The sequence below is a fragment of the Tachysurus vachellii genome, chromosome 22, assembly GCF_030014155.1.
Source record: "Tachysurus vachellii isolate PV-2020 chromosome 22, HZAU_Pvac_v1, whole genome shotgun sequence".
Lineage (NCBI taxonomy): Eukaryota > Metazoa > Chordata > Actinopteri > Siluriformes > Bagridae > Tachysurus > Tachysurus vachellii.
In genome coordinates this window covers 11,574,244-11,595,207 of record NC_083481.1, presented here as the reverse complement: position 1 = coordinate 11,595,207, position 20,964 = coordinate 11,574,244, and the positions used below count along the sequence as shown (strand labels likewise).

The following is a 20,964-nucleotide window of genomic DNA, read 5'->3' as shown; positions in this document are numbered from 1 at the left end:
TTGCACACGCTACAGGATTTTAATCCATGATAGTGTAGTGTGTTACTAATGGTAATTGTTGAGACTGTGGCCCCAGGTCCTCCCGTGTAGTTCTAGGCTGATCCCGCACCTTTCTCAGTATCATTGATACTCCATGTGGCGAGATCTTGCATGGAGCCCCAGTCTGAGGGATTGACAGTCATCTTGAATTTCTTCCATTTTCTAATAATTGCTCCAACAGTTGTTGCCTTCTCACCAAGCTGTTTGCCTATTGTCCTGTAGCCCATCCCAGCCTTGTGCAGGTCTACAATTTTATCTCTAATGTCCTTAGACAGCTCTTTGGTCTTGCCCATAGTGGAGAGGTTGGAGTCTGATAGATTGAGTGTGTGGACAGGTGTCTTTTATACAAGTAACAAGTTCAAACAAGTCCAGTTAATACTGGTAATGAGTGGAGGATAGAAGGGCTTCTTTAAGACAAACTAACAGGTCCGTGAGAGCCAGAATTCTTGCTAGTTGGTAGGTGATCAAATACTTATTTCATGCAATAAAATGGAAATTAATTATTTAAAAATCTTACAATGTAATTTTTTATAGATTCTCTAACAGTTGAGTTGTACCTACAATAAAAATTACAGATATCTCCATTCATTGTAAGTGGGAAAACTTGAAAAATTGGCAGTGTATCAAATACTTATTTGCCCCACTGTACTTTTCAACTACAGGCAAACCTAGTACCATATTATGGATTATTTTATTATTTCTATATTTATTTATGTATTTATTTTGTTACTTATTATTAAAATACTTTAAAAACTGTAGAAGCATGCTGTTATTTAATCAGCCAATCATGTGGTGGCAGCACAATTAGTAAAATAATCCAGTTACAATTTACTGTAAACATCAGAATGGGGAAAATGTGATTGCACTGAATTCGTGGTTGTTAGTGCTGGATGCTACACACATGGGCATATTTTTGGTACTCTTCCATTAAAGAAAGAAAAACCTACAATGGTCACTAAAATAATTTGAAACTGAAAAGTGATAATAAATAAAACATTTTATATTATCCAAAGCCTACTTTTGACATTGCAATTTACTCTTCTAGAATGGTGGTGAGTGTTTGCGGGCTTATGTCTCAGTGGCTTTGGAGCAGGTGGGTCAGTGGCAGGATGAGCAGGGACACAGTGGCTTGTGGTACGTCATGCAGGTAGTCAGTCAGCTCCTGGATCCACGCATGTCTGAGTTCACTGCCACCTTTGTTGGTCGCTTGGTTTCTACCTTGATTGCTTGTGCTGGTACACAGCTGGGGGACCAACTGGACCAAATGTTGCGTGCCATACTTAGTAAAATGCAGCAAGCTGAGACTCTCAGCGTCATGCAGGTAAGTTCAAATAAAATTGTTAAAAAATTAAAGACAAAACTGCATTAGGACTGTAATAATAATTTTTAAAAGTTGTTTAATTCAGAACAAAACAATCTGTAAATATAAATAGATTTGTCATTTAGAACTGATCATGTACTTAATCAATACATGTAGGACAGTTTGACAGCTCAATACAAAAATGACTAACAAATGTTTGAAAATATTCATACCTTTTTCCTACCATCTCAACACTCTCTTGGTTGGTCTGATTCATCATCTTCTGTCTGTAGTCTCTTATCATGGTGTTTGCCCACCTGGTCCACTCACAACTAGAACCTCTGTTGGAGTTTCTTTCCAGTCTGCCAGGACCAACAGGAAAGCCAGCTCTAGAGTTTGTCATGATTGAATGGATGAGCCGCCAGCATCTTTTCTATGGGCAGTATGAAGGCAAAGTCAGGTTTGGGTTTGCTATTTTCCCGATCACCTGTTTATCATAAGCATAAATTGGAGAGTTAATCAATGTTCTGAAACCATATTTTCTCTGCTTGTAGTGCTATAGCTTTGTGCAAACTCCTTCAGCATGGCATTAACTCCAATGACAAGCGCCTGCAAGATATAATAGTCAAAGGGGAGGAAATCTTTAATCCAGATGAAGCCATTCGCACACGATCTAAATCTGCAAAAAGTAAGTACAGACATTACTGTTAAAAAATGTGGTTTTAATATGAATTTGAAATTCTGAATACTCTGCACATAACATTTCAGACCCAGAGCGGTGGACTAACATTCCCTTGTTAGTGAAGATTTTTAAACTTCTTGTCAATGAGCTCTCATCTGTCGTGGAGGCAAACACGCATCGAACAAACCCTGTAGACTGGAGTCAAGGTAATTCTTTAACTTTTTCAAAATCTGAATCGAACTTTATTTTTACTATACTCAAGTACAATGAAACTATGTATGGCTACATTCCTATACAGAATAAACATAGAAAATAAGAATATAAACATAGAATAAGAATATAAAAATGTTATGAAAAATTAAATAAAGAGTATTAAGAACAGGGTTCCCACGGGGTCTTAAAAAGTCTTAAAAGCATTGAATTTATTAATTTGGAAATAATACCTTAAAAAGTCTTTAATTTTGATGTCTGGGTCTTAAAAATTGTGCTGTATGTAACTTCTCCATATTGTAATTTTCCTCAAAAGTTTCATTTGTCAACCACGATTATTTTGATTAAATGACGTAGTATAAAAGAGTGGCAGAACCAATAATTGAGAACACAACGCAGCCCCGGGTCACCATACAAAATACGGCGAACACGCAATGCTTTCAGTAAAGGAAGATCATGCGCTACAACACCACAGCCATAGACTACAACACAACACAACAAGCAAAGGAGAAGCGCAAGAAATCAATGAAAATCTCAGCATTCCACAGGAAAGGTTGACTGACGCACACAGTTATATTTTTAAAGTTTGTTTTTACGTTAGCTAGCTACCAATTATGGTAGCTATGGGGAAGATATGGAGGTTATGGGAAAATGTAAATTTAATGAAGCGTGGCTTGATAAAAACTCTTTTCGTCATTGGTTAAAACCAGTGGACAACAACGTTTTTGAGGCGTTTTGCACCATATGCAAAAAAAGGATTCAGCTAGGTACAATGGGAATGAAGGCATTAGAGTCTCATGCCAAGTTGTCCAAGCACATAAACGCTCTCAATGGACAAAAACAAACTCCTTCCATCGCCTGCGTGTTTCAACCAACTAATGTTAGCCAGCTATCTGCTAATGTGCCTGAAGTGGCAACAGGAGCTAATGTTAGCCAGCTTGCTGCTAGCGCTGCAGACCCTCCAGCTATGGCCGCAACTAGAGTGGATCTGCGCACAGATTTTGGGTCCACACCAACACTGACCTGATCTCCAGGTCCAACCTCTTGCGGAGAGGCCATAAGGAGAAGTTGACGGAACTGGCTGTCCTTGATAGACATTGATGCCCTGAGTGAAGAGCTAAGGAGTTGACTGTGTTTCTTAATTTAATTTAATTTAATTTATTGTTGAGTTCTGATTTTCGATGTTTATTGTTCAGGGGTCTCTCAGTTCCCCATATTCCCAGCATGGAATAAGTAGCTATCTCATGTTAAAAAACAACTTAACATTGTTCAGCAAACTTTCTTGTGGCCTACTGAAATGTTTTTATTTTTCACACTGCTTGGCTTATCTTTTACCCATTCCACATTTGAAAAATAAATGAACACAAGTTCAAGGATTTTGTTTTTCTTTGCTGGTAGGGACATGAAATAGGTATTAATTTTTTATAGAAATGGTCTTAAAAAGGTCTTAAAAAGACTTGAATTTAACTTGAAGAAACCTGTAGGAACCCTGTAAGAAGTAATAAGTAATGTGCAATTGTGTCCTTGTGCATTTGTACATTCCCACACTGCAGCCTTGCATGTGTGTTCACAGTTCTGGGGATTATGAAGGAGGGGGACATGAGGGTATTTGTCTACCTGAGCAGAGATGGGGGTGGAGAGGGCAGGAATAAGCGGCATAATGGAGACCACAGCTCTAGGAAAGAAACTGATCTTCATCTTTGGTGCTGGGCCTTATTGTCCTGTAACCTTTTCCACATAGAAGCTTTTCAAGGAATAAATTGGCTGGATGAGTCTTATCCATGCTAAAGCTGCTGGCCTTCTTCCTCAGTCTGTTGGCATATATCTAGTCTAGCTTTGGTAGTTCTAGCCCAATGATACACTGGGTAAACTTTACCACCCACTGCAGGTCTCTGCACTTCATAACTGTGCAGCTGGCAAACCATACAGTAAAATAGTTAGTGATGATCCTATCAGTTCCTGTGGGAGCTGTGCCTTCTTCAGCTTCCTGAGGAAGAAGAGTCTCTGTTGTTTTTTTCTGTGCTTTGTAGCCTAATCCAGTGTGCAGTTTGTTACCCAGCTTATATGGGGTGACTGTATTAAAGACAGTGCTGAAATCCAAAAAGAGCATCCCCAAATAGCTGTTGGGCTTCTCCAAGCATATCAAGGCTGTGTGGAGCACATTTGTGATAGCATTCTCTGTAGAGCGGTTCACTCTGTATGCAAACTGATGTTTATCCATGTCTGCTGGGATGACTTTTGATATGCCAGAGCACCAGGTTCAAAACCCTTCATGGCAATAGGTACCTCTGTAAGGAAGTAATTCAGACACTTTACAGAAAACTTTTCAGGCACTGGAGTGATGGTATTTACGGCATGTGGGAATAGTAGCACATTTCAGTGAGAGGTTAAAAATGCTGGTGAACACTCTTGCAAGCTGCTTTGCACATGTCTCTACAACCCGAAGTTGGGATGTTTTTTAAATTTGAATAAAATGAAGTTGAAAAGACTTTCAAATCACATGAGCCAAACTTTTATTCCCAACAGAAAATATAACATAAATGTTTACACTTATAAAGTTTTATACTTTTATCCACTAAATGAGCTCATTTCAAATTTGTGCCTGCTATAGGTCTCAAAACATTGGTACGGGGCAATAAATAGATGAATAAACAAGACATATTTAAAAGGTTCATCTGGGACAATATCTAGCAACTATTTAAGTTAACAGTTCTGTAACATGATTAGCTATAAAAGGAATGTCTTAGAGAGGCAGGGTCTTTTAGATGTAAAGATGGCTCTCCAATCTGTGAAAGTGCATAAAAAGATTGTACAATATTTTGAAAACATTGTTCCTCAATGTCAGATTGCAAATGCTTTGCAAATCTCATCATCTACAGTGCATAATATAAAAAGATTCATAGAAACTGGAAAAATCTCTGTCCGTAAGGGACAAGCCTGAAGATCTTTATTGGATGCCGTGGTCTTTGGGCCCTCAGACGACACTGCATCACTCATCAGAATAATCGTGTCAATGACCTTATTAAATTGGCCCAGGAATACTTCCAGAAACTTTGTAAATACAATCCGCCATTCCATCTGCAGATGACAACTAAAGCTTTGTCATGCTAAAAGGTAGCATATGTGAACATGGTCCAGAAGTGCCTTTGTGTCCTGTGGCCCAAGGCTCATTTAAAATGGACTGTTTCAATGTGGAAAAGTGTTCTATGGTCAGATGAGTAAAATTGTAACGTTCTTGTTGGAAATCACAGATGCCATGTGCTAAAGAGGAGGGAGACCTATCAGTGTTCAGTTCAAAAGCGAGCATCATTGGTGGTATAGGGGTGCAAATCCGCATACAGTATGGGCAGCTTGCATGTTTTGGAAGGCACTATGAATGCTGAAAGGTATATAAATGTTTTAGATCAACATATGCTCCCCTCCAGATTTCGTTTTATTCAGGGAAGGCTTTGTGTATTTCAGCAGAACAATGTGAAACCACATACTGCAGTTATTAGAACAGCCTGGCTTTGTAGTAGAAGAGACAGTGCTGAATTGGCCTGCTTGCAGTCCAGATCTTTCAACTATAGAGAACATTTGGCGAGAATCAAGCAAGAATGGGATCAAATTCCAACATCAAAACTCCAGAAACTCATAGCTTCGATGCTCAGATGTCTTCAAACTGTTTTGAAAAGAAGAGGAGATGCTACACCATGGTAAACATGCCCCTGTCCCAAATATTTTGAGACTGTTGCAGGCATCAAATTTGAAATGAGCTCAATTAGTGGATAAAAGTGTAAAATGTAAACATTTATTATCAATGTTCTATTGTGAATAAAATATTGGCTCATGTGATTTGAAAGTCTTTTAGTTTTCATTTTATTTAAATTTACAAAAGTCCCAACTTTGGGTTGTAGTGCCCAGCCTGACACACGATCTTGACCAGCTGCTTTATGTACAATAATATTTTTCAGGGTTGCTCTCACCTTGGTTTAGTACTTGTTTACCCTCATCAGCTAGTGTGTTGATGTGTGGAGCAAGCCTCTTGTTGTCAAAGCGGGCAAAGGAGTTGTTTAGAACACCAGGCAGTTCAGCATCTTCATTGGGCAACAGGTTGTTTGTTTTGTAGTCTGTCAATGCCTTAATGCCTTTTTACTTGCTGTTGTTAAAATTCTCTTTAATGCAATGCTTACACTTTGCATCCTTAATAACCCTCTGGAGCTTCCCCCTTGCCTTGCTGTAGGCCTGCTGGTCACTGGACCTTGTCTCTTAAAGTATTGTTCATCAATGGTTGGGAAACACGTTAACTGTCTATCAGTTCAGGACATCCTCAGTGCAGAAGTTTATGTATTCTAGAACTGATCCAAGTCTGTAGCCTGTGCAAACAAACCCTAGGGAGCTTAGCTGCTGCCTCCACATATGCAGATATCTTGCCAATCTTTTTAACGTTATTAAAAATATTAAACATAATGTAAAATATTGTGGAGTTTTACCATCTATTGCAAGCTTTGAGCAGACAAACATTTTATAGTGTATTGTGCTATGCTCCACTGCACACGTTAGTCTTATGGCTATGTGAGACTACAATATTAATTAACTAAATAGTAATGACACCAATGCATTACTGCACCCGGGAACTCCAGTCAACTAAGGAATGATAAACATTAGGTACCAAATGATGTAAAATATGGTTTGAGATAATTTTGGGATAATTTTGCATGCATTTATACTTAATTCTTGTGAAATATAGTAACAAGTAAATCAACACTAGGCTGTGGTTAAAACTAAGGTTAACTAACTAATTTTTAAATTATTATTATTATTTTTATGAGAAATAAATCTATCTACATAATTTTGATATTGATTTTCAGTTTGGTCAGCTGACAAAGTTTTGGGACAGTATTGGAAAGTTAGTCTGGAACCCTAAATGGTGTAGTGGCATGCAGTTTTTGGCTCAGCCCAAAAATGTGTCTCTCTCAGATACAGAAGTGTTTGAATTGAAGTAACTTTTTTTAATTCTGCAGATCAATGTTACTGCTACTTTGTACTGAGCATATAAATAAGAGCTGTGTGTTCATTATATAAACAAAATAAAATCTACATAACAATCTACAGAACAAATGTTTAAAGCAAAATGGTTTCTCTGTTGTAATCTAACACTGTTCTGAATGCATTTTTGGTTCACTCCCTTTATTTTTTTTATTTTTATTTATTTATTTATTTTTTAAATCCATGTCCTTGCACAAACATTGAAAGATAAAGATACAGATCAGCTGAACAAAGGGCTTTACAAAAATATGAAAAAATGCAACTACTCCTGTTAGTCACTGCCAGTTCTCATGAGTTAACTTGAACATTTACGTATATGAATTGAATCATTACTATGTACTAGCTGCCTACCAGATTAAAGAACAAATAAATGCCTTACACCACACATTACCCCTGCTGATTTTTTTTTTTTATTCCTGATTTATAATCTTTCATTAAAAAGAAACCCATTTTTATTTTGCTCAAGAGCAGTAATGTCTCTTTTAGATTCAGGAGGAATGTGGGAAGATCAGGAGGAAGATGAGGAAGACGATGAAGATGATGAATTAGAAGGGCAACTTCTTTCTGACCTAATATCCTCTAACAAATATGGTAAGCTTGTATAAATTTTTAAAATTAATGTGGTATTTTCTAAATGCTTTTTTGAACTGCATTCCAATGTAATCTTTGAATTATTGTGCGTCATGCTTATTTTAAGCAAAAAATGGGGATTAAAATTAAAGACGAAGTTGAAGTTGCATGTTGACTGACTTGACCTAAAATAATTATAATTATATGCAATTATAAAAAAATAATTATTTGGGAATATTTCAATGTTTATTATATTACTACTTTACTATATTTCTATTTAAATCTGCATGCCAATATGTGTCTGTATACAAAAAATGTAGGCAGGTGTGAAAAGCTATTAACTAAGAATGCATTCAAAAATTTACATTTTAATTGTTTATTAAATGCAAAATGAACAAACAGAAGAAAATCAAATCATTATTTGGTGTGACTGAGGCTATCCTTAAAAATATTTTGGTTTGCAGTAACAGGAAAAAAAAATATATAGACCTACCTACCGACCCCCTTTTTTTTTTTTTTTTTTTTTTGAAAGTTTCAATGTAAAAAAAAAAAAAAAAAAGTACAACTTTGGTGACAGTGATTATGTAGGTATTAACGGCAAACAAGAATATTTTTAAGGATGGCCTGACTTTGGCTTCAATCCAGCATCCTGCAGACTTTTTACACTTCCACAAAGTCAGGGATTTTTCATGTCACAGGTCACAAACCATGGCAAGACAGCAACAAGACCCAAGGTAGTTATACTGCTCAAGGCAAAGATAGCAAAGCAAACTGTTGTTTTAAGCTGTTTTGAAGAAGCACAAAAGAACAGGCAATGTTGAGGACTGTAGGCGCAGTGGTCGGCCAAGGAAATTGATGCAGCAGATGTACGTAATACTTACTTACTTCATCATCAGATGATGTCCAGCAGTGCCATCAGCAAAGAACTGGTGGAAACCAGTGGGACCCTGATACACCCATCTACTGTCCAGTGAAGTCTGGCCATAAGTGGTCTTAAAGACACACAGCAGATACTTAACCATCATGCAATACCATCAGGGAGGTGTCTGATATTATTACCAAATTTATTTTGCAGCAGTACAACGAGCCTAAACATACAGCCCTCTCAGAGCCTCTGGGATTACATGAAGAGACAGACGGATTTGAGGCATCCACAGAAGATCTGTGGTTAGTTCCCCAAGATGTTTGGAACAACCTACCTGCTAAGTTCCCTCAAAAACTGTTGCAAAACATGTATGCTGTTTTGCAGGCAAAGGGTGGTCAGACCAAATATTGATTTGATTTGGATTTCTCTTATGTTCATTTGCTTTCCATTTTGTAAATTGATAAACTAACATCTTCTATATTGAAAGTGCTTATTGTGGAAGTTTTTGAGAAAATAATCATACTTGTCTGTCGGATTGCCAAAAAGAGAAGCGTGATTCGTCACTCCAGAGAACACGTTCTCTAGAGTTCAGTGGTGGCATGCTTTACACCACTGCATCTGATGATTGGATTTGGTGATATAAGGCTTGGATGCAGCTGCTCGGCCATGAAAACCCATTCCATGAAGCGCTCGACGCACTGTTCTTGAGCTAATCTGAAGGCCACACAAAGTTTGAAGGTCTGTGGACATTGGTTCTGCAGAAAGTTGGCGACTTCTGTGCACCTCACCAATTTAAAATTCTATTTAGTATAGATATAAATTAAAGTGCAGTTGAATCTGTGAAGTGGTGGTGTGAGCATGTGTACTACAGATCCTAGCATTGAGCGACAATGTGGACACCCACCAAAACTGATCAAAAGTTACCACAAACTTTCAAGCAACACTAAAGTCATCTGAAAAAATTAGGACACCCAGTTAAATATTGTTTTATTATTACTTTATTAAGAAATGTCACCATGTCTGATCTTTGTACCTGTAGATGAACATTATGTATTTTTTTGTAAACAACAAAAATTACTTTTTTAAATCCATCCCCAAGAGTCCTATTTTAACCTCATCAGTCCACAAGACTTTTTTTTTTTTTCAAAATGCATCAGGCTTGTGTAAATGTTCTTTTCCAAAATTCAGATGCTGAATTTTGTGGTGAGGACACAGGTCAGGTTTTTATCTGATGACTCATATTTGTGCAGGTGTCGCTGAACAGTGTACCACAATTCCAGCCAAATATTCTTGGAGGTCTTTTGCAGTCAAACTATGGTTCTGACTTGCTTTTCTAGCAATCATACGAACACATCTCTCTGATCTTTTTCTTGGTCTTCCAGGCCTTATATTGACCTCCACTGTTTCTGTTAACTGACATTTATTAATTACATTCTGAACTGAGGAAATCGGTACCCGAAACAACTTTGCTATTTTCTTATAGCCTTCTCTTGCTTTGTGGGCATCAGTCATTTTCATTTGCAGAGTGCTAGGCAACTGCTTAGAGAAACCCATGGCTGCTGATTGCTTAGAGGAGTGTGGGTATTTATAAAACTTTCCTAAAGAACATGTGACTGTGTACAATCATGACCCTAAAAGGCTAATTAAGGTCTGATATCTTGGTCAAAGGTATTTGAGAGTTACCCAAGTCTCCTGGGGTTTCCATTGCAGGGTGCTGCTTTCCTTTTTTTACTCTAAAACTGTAGATAAAAGTATGACTTACTGTAAATGTTTTTGAACCCTTTAGAACTTCCTATATTTCTGTATTATATGACCCAAAACAGATTTCCTAAAGTCCTAAAAGTAAAGACATTGAAAGCAATATGTTAGTGGCAAACGTATTTGAAACTTTCAGTATCTGAACCTATCTGTCGTGAGCCCTTGTGCAGCAATAACTGCAAGTAAAGTTTCCAGGAACTGTTGATCAGTCCTGCACAATGGCTTGGCATAATTTTTATCACATTCCTCAGTACAGAATAGCTTTAACATTGGGAATTTGATGGGTTTCCTCACGTGAACTGCTTTCTTCAGGTCATTTCTTTTGGATTAAGATCAGGACTTGACAATTCCAAAACATTATCTTTGTTCCTCTTTATTCATTCTTTGGCAGACTTGGGTGCTTGTGGTCATTGTTTTGGTGTATGACCCATTTTTTCCTTGAGGTTCTGTTCATGGACATATGTCCTGTCATTTTTATGTCTGAATCCATTGTTCCATAAATGATGGCAAACTGTCCTGGCCCAGATGCTGCAAAACCGGCCCAAAGCATGGTCACCATTTCACAAATGGTATAAGGTACTTATGCTGAATTTTAGTATTTTCATTTCACCAAAAATAACTCTTCTAATTTAAAAAGTTTTATTTTGGTCTCATTCCTCCACAAATTTTCTTTTCCAATAGTCCTCTGACTTGTCTACATGATATTCAGCAAACTTCATGAGTAGCAATGTTTGTCTTTGTGTCTAGGTTTGGGAGCGTTGAAAACACCCTTTAAATGCAGCCACAGATTGGTCTAACTAGCATGCAACCTCGCTCTGAACCAGAGCTTCTTGCTTCAGACTTTTTTTTTTTTTTACATCAAGGCATTAGGAAGATGATGGTGGCATGATACAACAGTGTTCGTAAACAGTGGATGAGATTTTACCTCGTAATAGTCTATAAACAAAGTATAGCCATGATTTTGGAACTGCATTTGAGTTTGGCACTGTTAAAAGTCCCCCTCCACAATGAGCACAGCTTACTGGTGAAAAGTCTGGGTTAGGGTGAGTGCCTCATGTAGTTCACATAAGGCACAGTGTCCATGTCTGCATGAGGTGGAATATAAACAGCACTAGCTATGACCGAAGGTGTCACTTAATGTTCGAGGGCTGCAGGTTGTCTGTACAGGTGCACTTTGGGAAGAACTAATGCTTACGCACCAGCTATTCCTATCAAACACACTCCACCTTGTCATACATATTTCTGTCCACATGGTGAACCGAGAAGAACTTGCTGAAGTGCTTGGCTGGATGGCATGGTCTAGTATCTCTGGGGTAGTTTCAATACAGAATGTCTTTCTGGAACTTGACCCTGGCCACTGAGGTTGGTGTGCTTGTTTTCCAGAGACTAGACATTGATTCAATTCTAATTTATTCCTTTAGCACTTTTAAAAATGGAAAAGCTTTTACAGAATAATACAGAAATACAGTACAAAAAATGTAATATTATACAAAGATTAATATTATACAAAAGTTCAAGGTTAATATCAGACATATTTAAATGTGTTTGTATTTATCCCCAATGAGCAAGCCTGAGGTGACTGAATTCACAGAGGCAAGGGAAAAGTCCGATAGATGGAAGAGGAAGAAACCTTCCGAGGAACCAGTCTCAAAAGGGAACCCATCCTCATCTGGGTGACACCAGAGAGTGTTGTCATGAATAATGTCCATTCTATAGTCATATAAACATAGATAGCAGGAAGTGTGGGCCACTTTGGGAAGGGTCCTTTAGTCCTCCCCAGTCATGCCTCTTGCTTGGCTGACATAGATCCAGAAGTATCTGCTGTTAGCCATGGTGAAAATTAAAAGTGCAGTAAAAGAGGTTAAGGTTATATATAATGCTGTTTGGATAGTTAGGAAAGTACTATGGTTATTTCACATTACATACAATTTTAGTGTCATTCATTCATATTAGGAGGCCCATCAAAACACTTTTGGTCCAGAATGCAGTTTTCAAAATTTCTTTTCTCAACTAACTTAAACTGGTTGTTCTTATGTTGTCACTTTGATAAATCCCACAATGAGTCTGATGCACAAATGAAAAATGTACTTCTTTTCTGTGCATCTACAGTATTGTTCAGAATAATAGCAGTACAATGTGACTAACCAGAATACTCCAGGTTTTTAGTATATATTTTATATTTTAAGTTACCAGTAGGTGCAGTAGATTCTCAGAAAACAAACAAGACCCAGCATTCATGATATACACGCTCTTAAGTCTGTGCAATTGGGCAATTATTTGAAAGGGGTGTATTTAAAAAAAAATAGCAGTGTCTGCCGTTGACTGTACAAACTCAAAACTATTTTGTACAAACGTTTTTGTTTCTAGGATTTAGCAAACCTGTGAATCACTAAACTAATATTTAGTTGTATGACCACAGTTTTTTAAAACTGCTTCACATCTGTGTGGCATGGAGTCAACCAACCTGTGGCACCTCTCAGCTGTTATTCCACTCCATGATTCTTTAACAACATTCCACAATTCATTTACATTTCTTGGTTTTGCTTCAGAAACAGCATTTTTGATATCGCCTCACAAGTTCTCGATTGGATTAAGGTCCGGGGATTGGGCTGGCCACTCCATAACATTAATTTTGTTGGTTTGGAACCAAGACTTTGCTCGTTTTCTAGTGTGTTTGGGTCATTGTCTTGTTGAAACAAACATTTCAACGGCATGTCCTCCTCAGCATAATGCAACATGACCTCTTCAAGTACAGTCCCTGACAAAAGTCTTGTCGCTTATCTATTTTGTAGAAACACCTGCTATTAACCTGACTTTTAATTAATCAATTGGTGTTAGAAATAGCTCATATGAAAAGCTAAAACCCTCGCAAATGATGTTTAATGCACTGAAATAAATTAGTTTCACTGAAAAAAGATTTATCATTTAATCAAGACAGAAAGGTCAAATTTTGGCAAGACAAAAGTTTTGTCGCCTATATAACATATATAATATATATTAACACACACACATATATATATATATATATATATATATATATATATATATATATATATATATATATATATATATATATATATATATATATATACAACAGCTATTATTTTGAACAATATTGTATTGTATCTGTAATGTATTTTTTGTTTATTTAGATGAAGATTTTTATGAGGAGGATGATGAAGATGATCCAGATGCTTTAAAAGATCCTATATATCAAATTGACCTTCAGGTAACCTCATCACTATACCTCTGTACTGCAAGAAGCTGTCTCGTACCATTTATAAAATGTTTTTATTTCCCCCCCCAGGCCTATCTAACTGATTTCCTGTCTCAGTTTGCCCAGCAGCCATGTTACAGCGTGTTTTTTGGCCATCTAAATGACTCTGAGAGGAGAGTTTTGGAGTCCATTGGTATTTAAACTGCATCATGAACTTTAAAAACTGTGCCCTTGTTTACCACTCAGTTGTATCTTTGCAAACTTGACTGTGGTGTCATTGGAAAGCTTTTTAGGAAAGCCTGCACTTCTGAACCTGAACATAATTGAGAGCTTTGGAATGTTCCTTCTCAAAGACAATACACATATTGATATGTTCTATCTCCTTGTATACTTAAAGAGATGCAGAAGAAATTCATCAAGGATCACCAAGGATGCAGTACATGCTAAAGAACATAATGCTATTAAGGCACAAAATGTAAGTGTACTAATTGGGTTCTCAGGCATTACAAAAGTATTTGGAGGGGATCAGTTTATTTGTTTGCAAAGGTTCTGATATCACAAATGATTCAAAAGTATACTGTCATTTGTTTTTTCTCATATTATGAATTCAAGTAGATTTCAAATCTTTCTCTAATGGAATGTATAGATTTTGATGAACAAATTGTGAACATATTGTGGGAAATGTTGGGAGAAATTTGTTTTGACATGCAAAGATATTGTGTTCCTCATCTTTATGGCCTTAGAATGTGGTTGATGTAAACGATTTTGTGTGTCTTAGTATAAACAGCCTCTCCTTGTACCAACTGAAATCCCTGAAATATGTTTAAAAATAAACCTATAAATTTTCCATGTTTCAACTTGCAGCTTTATCTGTATGTGTACAGTATCCAAACATCCCAAGTTCAGCAGTTTTTAAAGCAAATCTAAGATTTATTAAACATATTTTACTGTTTCAGTTTGTTTTCTTCTGTACATCAGAAGGAATCTGCTACAGTATTTGTATCCACACTGGCTGCTCAGGTGCCTGTTTAGTCTCCTGTCATTTCGCGAATTGACTACTGCAACTCTCTGCTGGCAGGTATACCTCTGAACACAATTTATCCTCTGCAAATGATTTGAAAGTGGCCCAATTTCTTTTCAACCTGGAAAGTTCTCACACCACACAAAGGCTGCGCTTTCCCTACTGGCTTCTTGTAGCTTCATGCATCAGATTTGGTACACTGATACTTGCCTACAAAGCAAACGTGAACCAGCACCCTCTTACCTCAAAGCTCTTATCACTCTTCCCACTGCACCACGCCCTCCAATCAACTAGTACTGCTTGACTGGTCCACCATCTCTCGGGTTAAGTTGTAGGTATTAGAGATGCGCGGGTATTGTCACTTTACTGCCAATAATTTCATAAAAGCAGGACCCGCGGGTTGGAAAAAAACCCGACCCGCGCATCACTAGTAGGTATGCATCAAGACTTTCTGTTCTGGCACCAATGTGGAACTTCACCTAGAGGTCAAAACAGCTGGGTCACCTGCTGTCTTCAAACAACAGATGAAGACCTACTAGCTCTTATTTCTCTGTTTGTTTTATGTATTAAAAAAATTTGTGCTGTAATTCCTCCCAATAGAGTTTTTAGTCTGATGGTATAAGTCTGTTACCTTGTGAACTATTGTTTTGGGTTTTTTTTTTTGATAGAGACTTCAAAATACTTTTGTATGTCATTCTGGATAAGGGATTCTCCCAGTTGAGGTAACTTTTAAAACCTGGAAGAGTAAGCATTTAAGGCATTTAAGCATAATAAGCGGTAAGCATTTAAAACCTAGAAGATATTTATTATAAAAATCTAAATTCTTATAGGTATCTTCTAGGTTTTAAATGCACTCACTCTGCTGCATTTTGGACCAGCTGGAGCTTATTTATAGACCTAATGGAACATCGAACAGTAAGGCATTATAGTAATCTAACCTAGAGGAAATAAAAGCATGAACTAATTTTTCTGCATTGTGTAGCATTATCATATGGATATCCTAGTAAATTGATGTACATAAATTGTTAAAATTATTGACTGCAGTCTGTCTGACAACGATCCATCAAGAGAGAAACAGTTGGTGTCAACTAATGGTGTCACGAGCCATTTGAGGTTTAATATTGGACTGAGGTTTAATAATGGCCTAAAGTTTATTTAGGAACATAGCCATTGATGAGAAAAGATTTGATTATTCTTAGACAAGTTTTTCTTGCCATGGTATTATCTGTTTGAAAAGACATGGGTAAGGAATCTAGTACACAAGTTGATTATTTTGTTGAGGGAAATTAGTTTGGTCTCGAAAGGGAGAATTTTTCCCTGGTATTTTAATTTTTTCATCATTTATGGAGTCATTGCTGCTAGAAATTAAGTGTGTATGTTTCTGAGGTGGTCTCCCTAGGTCTTCCTAGTATATTCTACAGAAAATCAGAAGTGCATTCATATATACACAAAAAAAACTTCTACAACCTTCTCAGGTTAAGACACAATATTCCCATGAATGTGTATCTGCACAGGCTCACATTCAGTTCCTTCTTAAAGAGAAGAATCACACAATTCAGTACTTTCAGTTACCTCTATCCAGTGACCTAGGTAGATCACCCAATATTTTTATCAGAGAATAAATTCTAAAATTGCTCCCCTGTGGAGAATTTTAACCAAATATCTCCATCTGCATTTGACTTGTCACCTTTTTTATTCACAATAATCATCATGACAAAAATAATTCAATAATTATCATCATGACAAAAACATACATTGTATACAGTCTGTTTTATAGTCTGTTGAGTAGAAGCTTCTTGGCATTGTGAGAGGTCTTTAACTCAAGCACTTTGTGTTATGGAGTTATCGGTTGGAGAGTTTTAGTTAGCACTTACCCCCAGGGCATGGCTCATCGTTCATCATCTTCACTTTTTTTTTTTTTATTAATCAAGCCAAATGTTCAGACCATCCTTTTTTTGGTATTCTTTGCATCAGCATCATCTGTTTAGCTGCAGCCTTTCCACCATTCTAGTTCTGAAAGTAATAGAAAACAACAACTACCACAATAATTATTTCCAAATTTAATTAACTAAACTCCTAATTTTTTTAAGTTTATTTCAGACTAGTCAAATGCATTGGCATATATGTCTGTGTTTTCATTCACTTCAATCAGTCTCTGATTTTTCAGTTTGTTGAAGGCTTCAGTAAAAGTTCCTTTTGGTGCAGTATTATGACGTAACTTATAACAAAATGTTGGCTCCACTCTCGAAGTGTTGATTAAAATCAGTACACTGTCTATAGATATGCTAAATTGGAAAAATAACTACGTTTTCTAAATTGTGATTGTGTGCATAACAGAGGTGTCAAGTAATGAAGTACAAATACCTTACTTAAGTAGAAATTTTGAGTATCTATACTTTAATGGAGTAATTATTTTTTTATTTATCTGTACTTTCTACTCGTTACATTTTAAAACTCCCCTCATTACTCCTATATCATTTCGGCTTGTTTTCATTCTGGCTTGTCATCATTCAAAAAACCTATCAAGATAAATGCCGCCATCCAGATAGAGTGAATTTGATTGATTGTGGTTGGATGGGAAGTATAAACATATACCATTCCGACACCCTATTGGTTTGTACGCGATCCATCACACCTGCACATGACACAAATCACGTCACACTTCAGTTACCCCGACACTGGACATAGCAGAGTACGAAGTACGAAGATGTCCGTGGCAAAGACTCAAAACTCAAACTCAATGTCTCAACAACCAAGCACCAGCGAGGAAGTTGGTAGCCAGGAAGACCAACCAACCCCAACCCTTATACATCCCTGGCCATACCTGGAAGAATTGTTTGAAATGGTTGGATGGAAAAAGAACTCATTTTGCATGAGCTGTAAGCTATGCGAACCCAAATACCACGAGCTAATGGCTTTCAAAAACTCACCGTCTGAAAAACTCAGCTGAAATTTTATCATCAGTCAATTATTAACAAATTTGAAATTCAACTTTAGCCATACATTATCTGAGCTTAAATTACTGCTATATTTGTAAGTTAATTGTGCAAAACTATAGTTTTTATTACCAGTTGATTATTGACAATATTGTAGTGACCTAGTAACATACTAATAATGATAAATTTGTGATGTTCGATATGGCAAACATTGGTACATGCCAATGGTTTGCTTGCTACCAGTGGGCTATGATTCATCATTGCAAACTAGTTTGGTGGCTCGGTGTGAGATTTGAAATTCAAGTTTAAGTTATAGATAAGATAAGTTATGTACTAAGGATAGTCATGATCCTGTCTGTGTATGAGAGTGCACGGGCACGCCTGTATGGGGCCCTACGGGTCCTTGTAAAGAGGTAATAGGCCCAACTATTAGCCAAATGCTGTTTAAAATGATTTTACTGCTAATTTTCCGTCATGCCAGCAGCTGCTTGCTGTCCTAAAACAGCTTTAAAGGGATAGTTCGCCCAAAAAGAAAAATTCTGTCATCATGTTCTCATCCTCATCTTGTTTTAAATATGTATGCATTTCTTGATTCTGATGAACACAAAAGAAGATATTTTGATAAATGATGTTAAGCACAAAGTTGATGGTAAAATTGAATTCCATCATATTTGTTTTCCCTACTATGGAAGTCAATGGTTACAATCAGCTGTGTGTGTGTGTGTGGGGGGGGGGGATCTTTTTGCAGTTTTTTCTATTTAATTATGAGGTTCAAATACTTAATTTTGGACTAATTTGTGCTGGATTAGCTTGTCTGCCGGTATCTTAACGAGCACGCTTTTTGATGCACCTAAATGGTTTACTGCCTTGTTGTCAAATTGCTTCCTCATGTAGTACCACCTTTGTCAGCCCATACGCAGTTCATAAGACCACACTAACAACAGAATAGATTTAATGAACTTTACTGAAGTATTAATAATAATTATTTTCATCATCATTTCTTGAATCTCTGTCAATGCCTCTTTGCTTGTTGCTGTATTTGTTTTTACACTTAGGGATTTAGTACACTGGTCAGTTCCAATCTTCTTGGGTGCAATTTGGAGAATACGATAAACCGAAATTTCCTGTCAGATGAACATTCCTGTCAGTGCACCATAAAACGCGCTTGTATTACCGTCAGACGATATTCTGTGACCCTTAATAAGTATGTTTAAATGCTGTTTTCAGTTTCTTGTTTCCCATGTTAAGAGCAACTCACATGGTGTATTTAATCTATTTTGACTTTTTTAAGGGAAACTTTGAGACTGAAAAGTTTTAACAAGCTAACCTAAATAGAAAAAAAATGAATGTTATATAATTGTTATAGTAATGAAATAAACCTCCCTGGGACGTAACTGTTACGTTGCCAGTAAGTTATGAAATTACCAAAATAGTACGTAACTGGACCGTACTTGGTTATCTCGCGACGTTAGGAGATCGTAGTGGCGACGTAGTGATTTGGTACTGTAATGGTAATGAAATTACCTCCCTAGGACGTAACAGTTGATGAGCAATAAATTACGTAACTAGTACGCTGTGTGTTAGCTGGGTAGGCATCGTAAATCAATTAATATACTAATATAAAGACGCGCACCGAAGGAGAGAAGCATTTCCATTGGCTCCAGTCTGCCGGTATTGGCCAATCACAAAAGTCGATATTGCACAGCCAATATCACTGAATATCCCACTATGTTTTATTATTATAATTACGCTACGTTTATATGGATATTATATTATTATATATTATATATTATATATGTGTGTGTGTGTGTGTGTGTGTGTATATATATACAGTCAGGTCCATAAATATTGGGACATCGACACAATTATAAAATCTTTGGCTCTATACACCACCACAATGGATTTGAAATGAAACGAACAAGTTCTGCTTCAACTGCAGACTGTCAGCTTCAATTTGAGGGCATTTACATCCAAATCAGGTGAACGGTGTAGGAATTACAACAGTTTGCATATGTGCCTCCCACTTGTTAAGGGACCAAAAGTAATGGGCCAATTGGCTTCTACGCTGTTCCATGGCCAGGTGTGTGTTATTCCCTCATTATACCAATTACAATGAGCAGATAAAAGGTCCAGAGTTCATTTCAAGTGTGCTATTTGCATTTGGAATCTGTTGCTGTCAACTCTCCAAGATGAGATCCAAAGAGCTGTCACTAACAGTGAAGCAAGCCATCATTAGGCTGAAAAACAAACCCATCAGAGAGATAGCAAAAACTTTAGGCGTGGCCAAAACAACTGTTTGGAACATTCTTAAAAAGAAGGAACACACCGGTGAGCTCAGCAACGCCAAAAGACCCTGTAAGACCACGGAAAACAACTGTGGTGGATGACGAAGAATTCTTTCCCTGGTGAAGGACACCCTTCACAACAGTTGGCCAGATCAAGAACACTCTCCAGGAGGTAGGTGTATGTGTGTCAAAGTCAACAATCAAGAGAAGACTTCACCAGTGTGAATACAGAGGGTTAACCACAAGATGTAAACCATTGGTGAGGAAGGCCAGATTAGAGTTTGCCAAACAACATCTAAAAAAGCCTCCACAGTTCTGGAACAACATCCTATGGACAGATGAGACCAAGATCAACTTGTACCAGAGTGATGGGAAGAGAAGGAAAGGAACTGCTCATGATCCTAAGCATACCACATCATCAGTGGTAATGTCATGGCGTGGGCATGTATGGCTGCCAGTGGAACTGGTTCTCTTGTATTTATTGATGATGTGACTGCTGACAAAAGCAGCAGAATGAATTCTGAAGTGTTTCGGGCAATATTATTTGCTCATATTAAGCCAAATGCTTCAGAACTCATTGGACGGTGCTTCACAGTGCAGATGGACAATGACCCAAAGCATACTGCAAAAGCAGCCAAAGAGTTTTTTAAGGGAAAAAAGTGGAATGTTATGCAAGGGCCAAGTCAATCACCTGACCTGAATCCAATTGAGCATGCATTTTACTTGCTGAAGACAAAACTAAAGGGAAAATGCCCCAAGAACAAGCAGGGACCTGAAGTCAGTTGCAATAGACTCCTGGCAGAGCATCACCAAGGATGAAACCCAGTGTCTGGTGATGTCTATGCGTTCCAGACTTCAGGCTGTGATTGACTGTAAAGGATTAGCAACCAAGTATTAAAAAAAAGTGAAAGTTTGATTTATGATTATTATTCTATCCCATTAGTTTTGGTCCCTTAACAAGTGGGAGGCACATATGCAAACTGTTGTAATTCCTACACCGTTCACCTGATTTGGATTGAAGCTGACAGTCTGCAGTTAAAGCAGAACTTGTTC

At 37.2% G+C, this 20,964-nt stretch overlaps 1 protein-coding gene across 2 annotated transcripts in view; it reads left to right on the top strand.

Annotated features, from left to right (window-relative positions):
- ipo9 (importin 9) overlaps window positions 1-14,526 on the top strand; it is a 47,833-nt gene extending 33,307 nt beyond the window's left edge. For both annotated transcript variants that reach the window (XM_060857822.1, XM_060857821.1), the window contains exons 18-24: window positions 1,085-1,360; window positions 1,633-1,799; window positions 1,894-2,027; window positions 2,108-2,227; window positions 7,746-7,850; window positions 13,605-13,681; window positions 13,760-14,526. In XM_060857822.1, coding sequence (XP_060713805.1) covers window positions 1,085-1,360; window positions 1,633-1,799; window positions 1,894-2,027; window positions 2,108-2,227; window positions 7,746-7,850; window positions 13,605-13,681; window positions 13,760-13,870 — 990 coding nt within the window. In that variant the 3' untranslated portion in view covers window positions 13,871-14,526. The remainder of the gene's footprint in view (window positions 1-1,084; window positions 1,361-1,632; window positions 1,800-1,893; window positions 2,028-2,107; window positions 2,228-7,745; window positions 7,851-13,604; window positions 13,682-13,759) is intronic.
- Window positions 14,527-20,964: the final 6,438 nt, after the last annotated feature.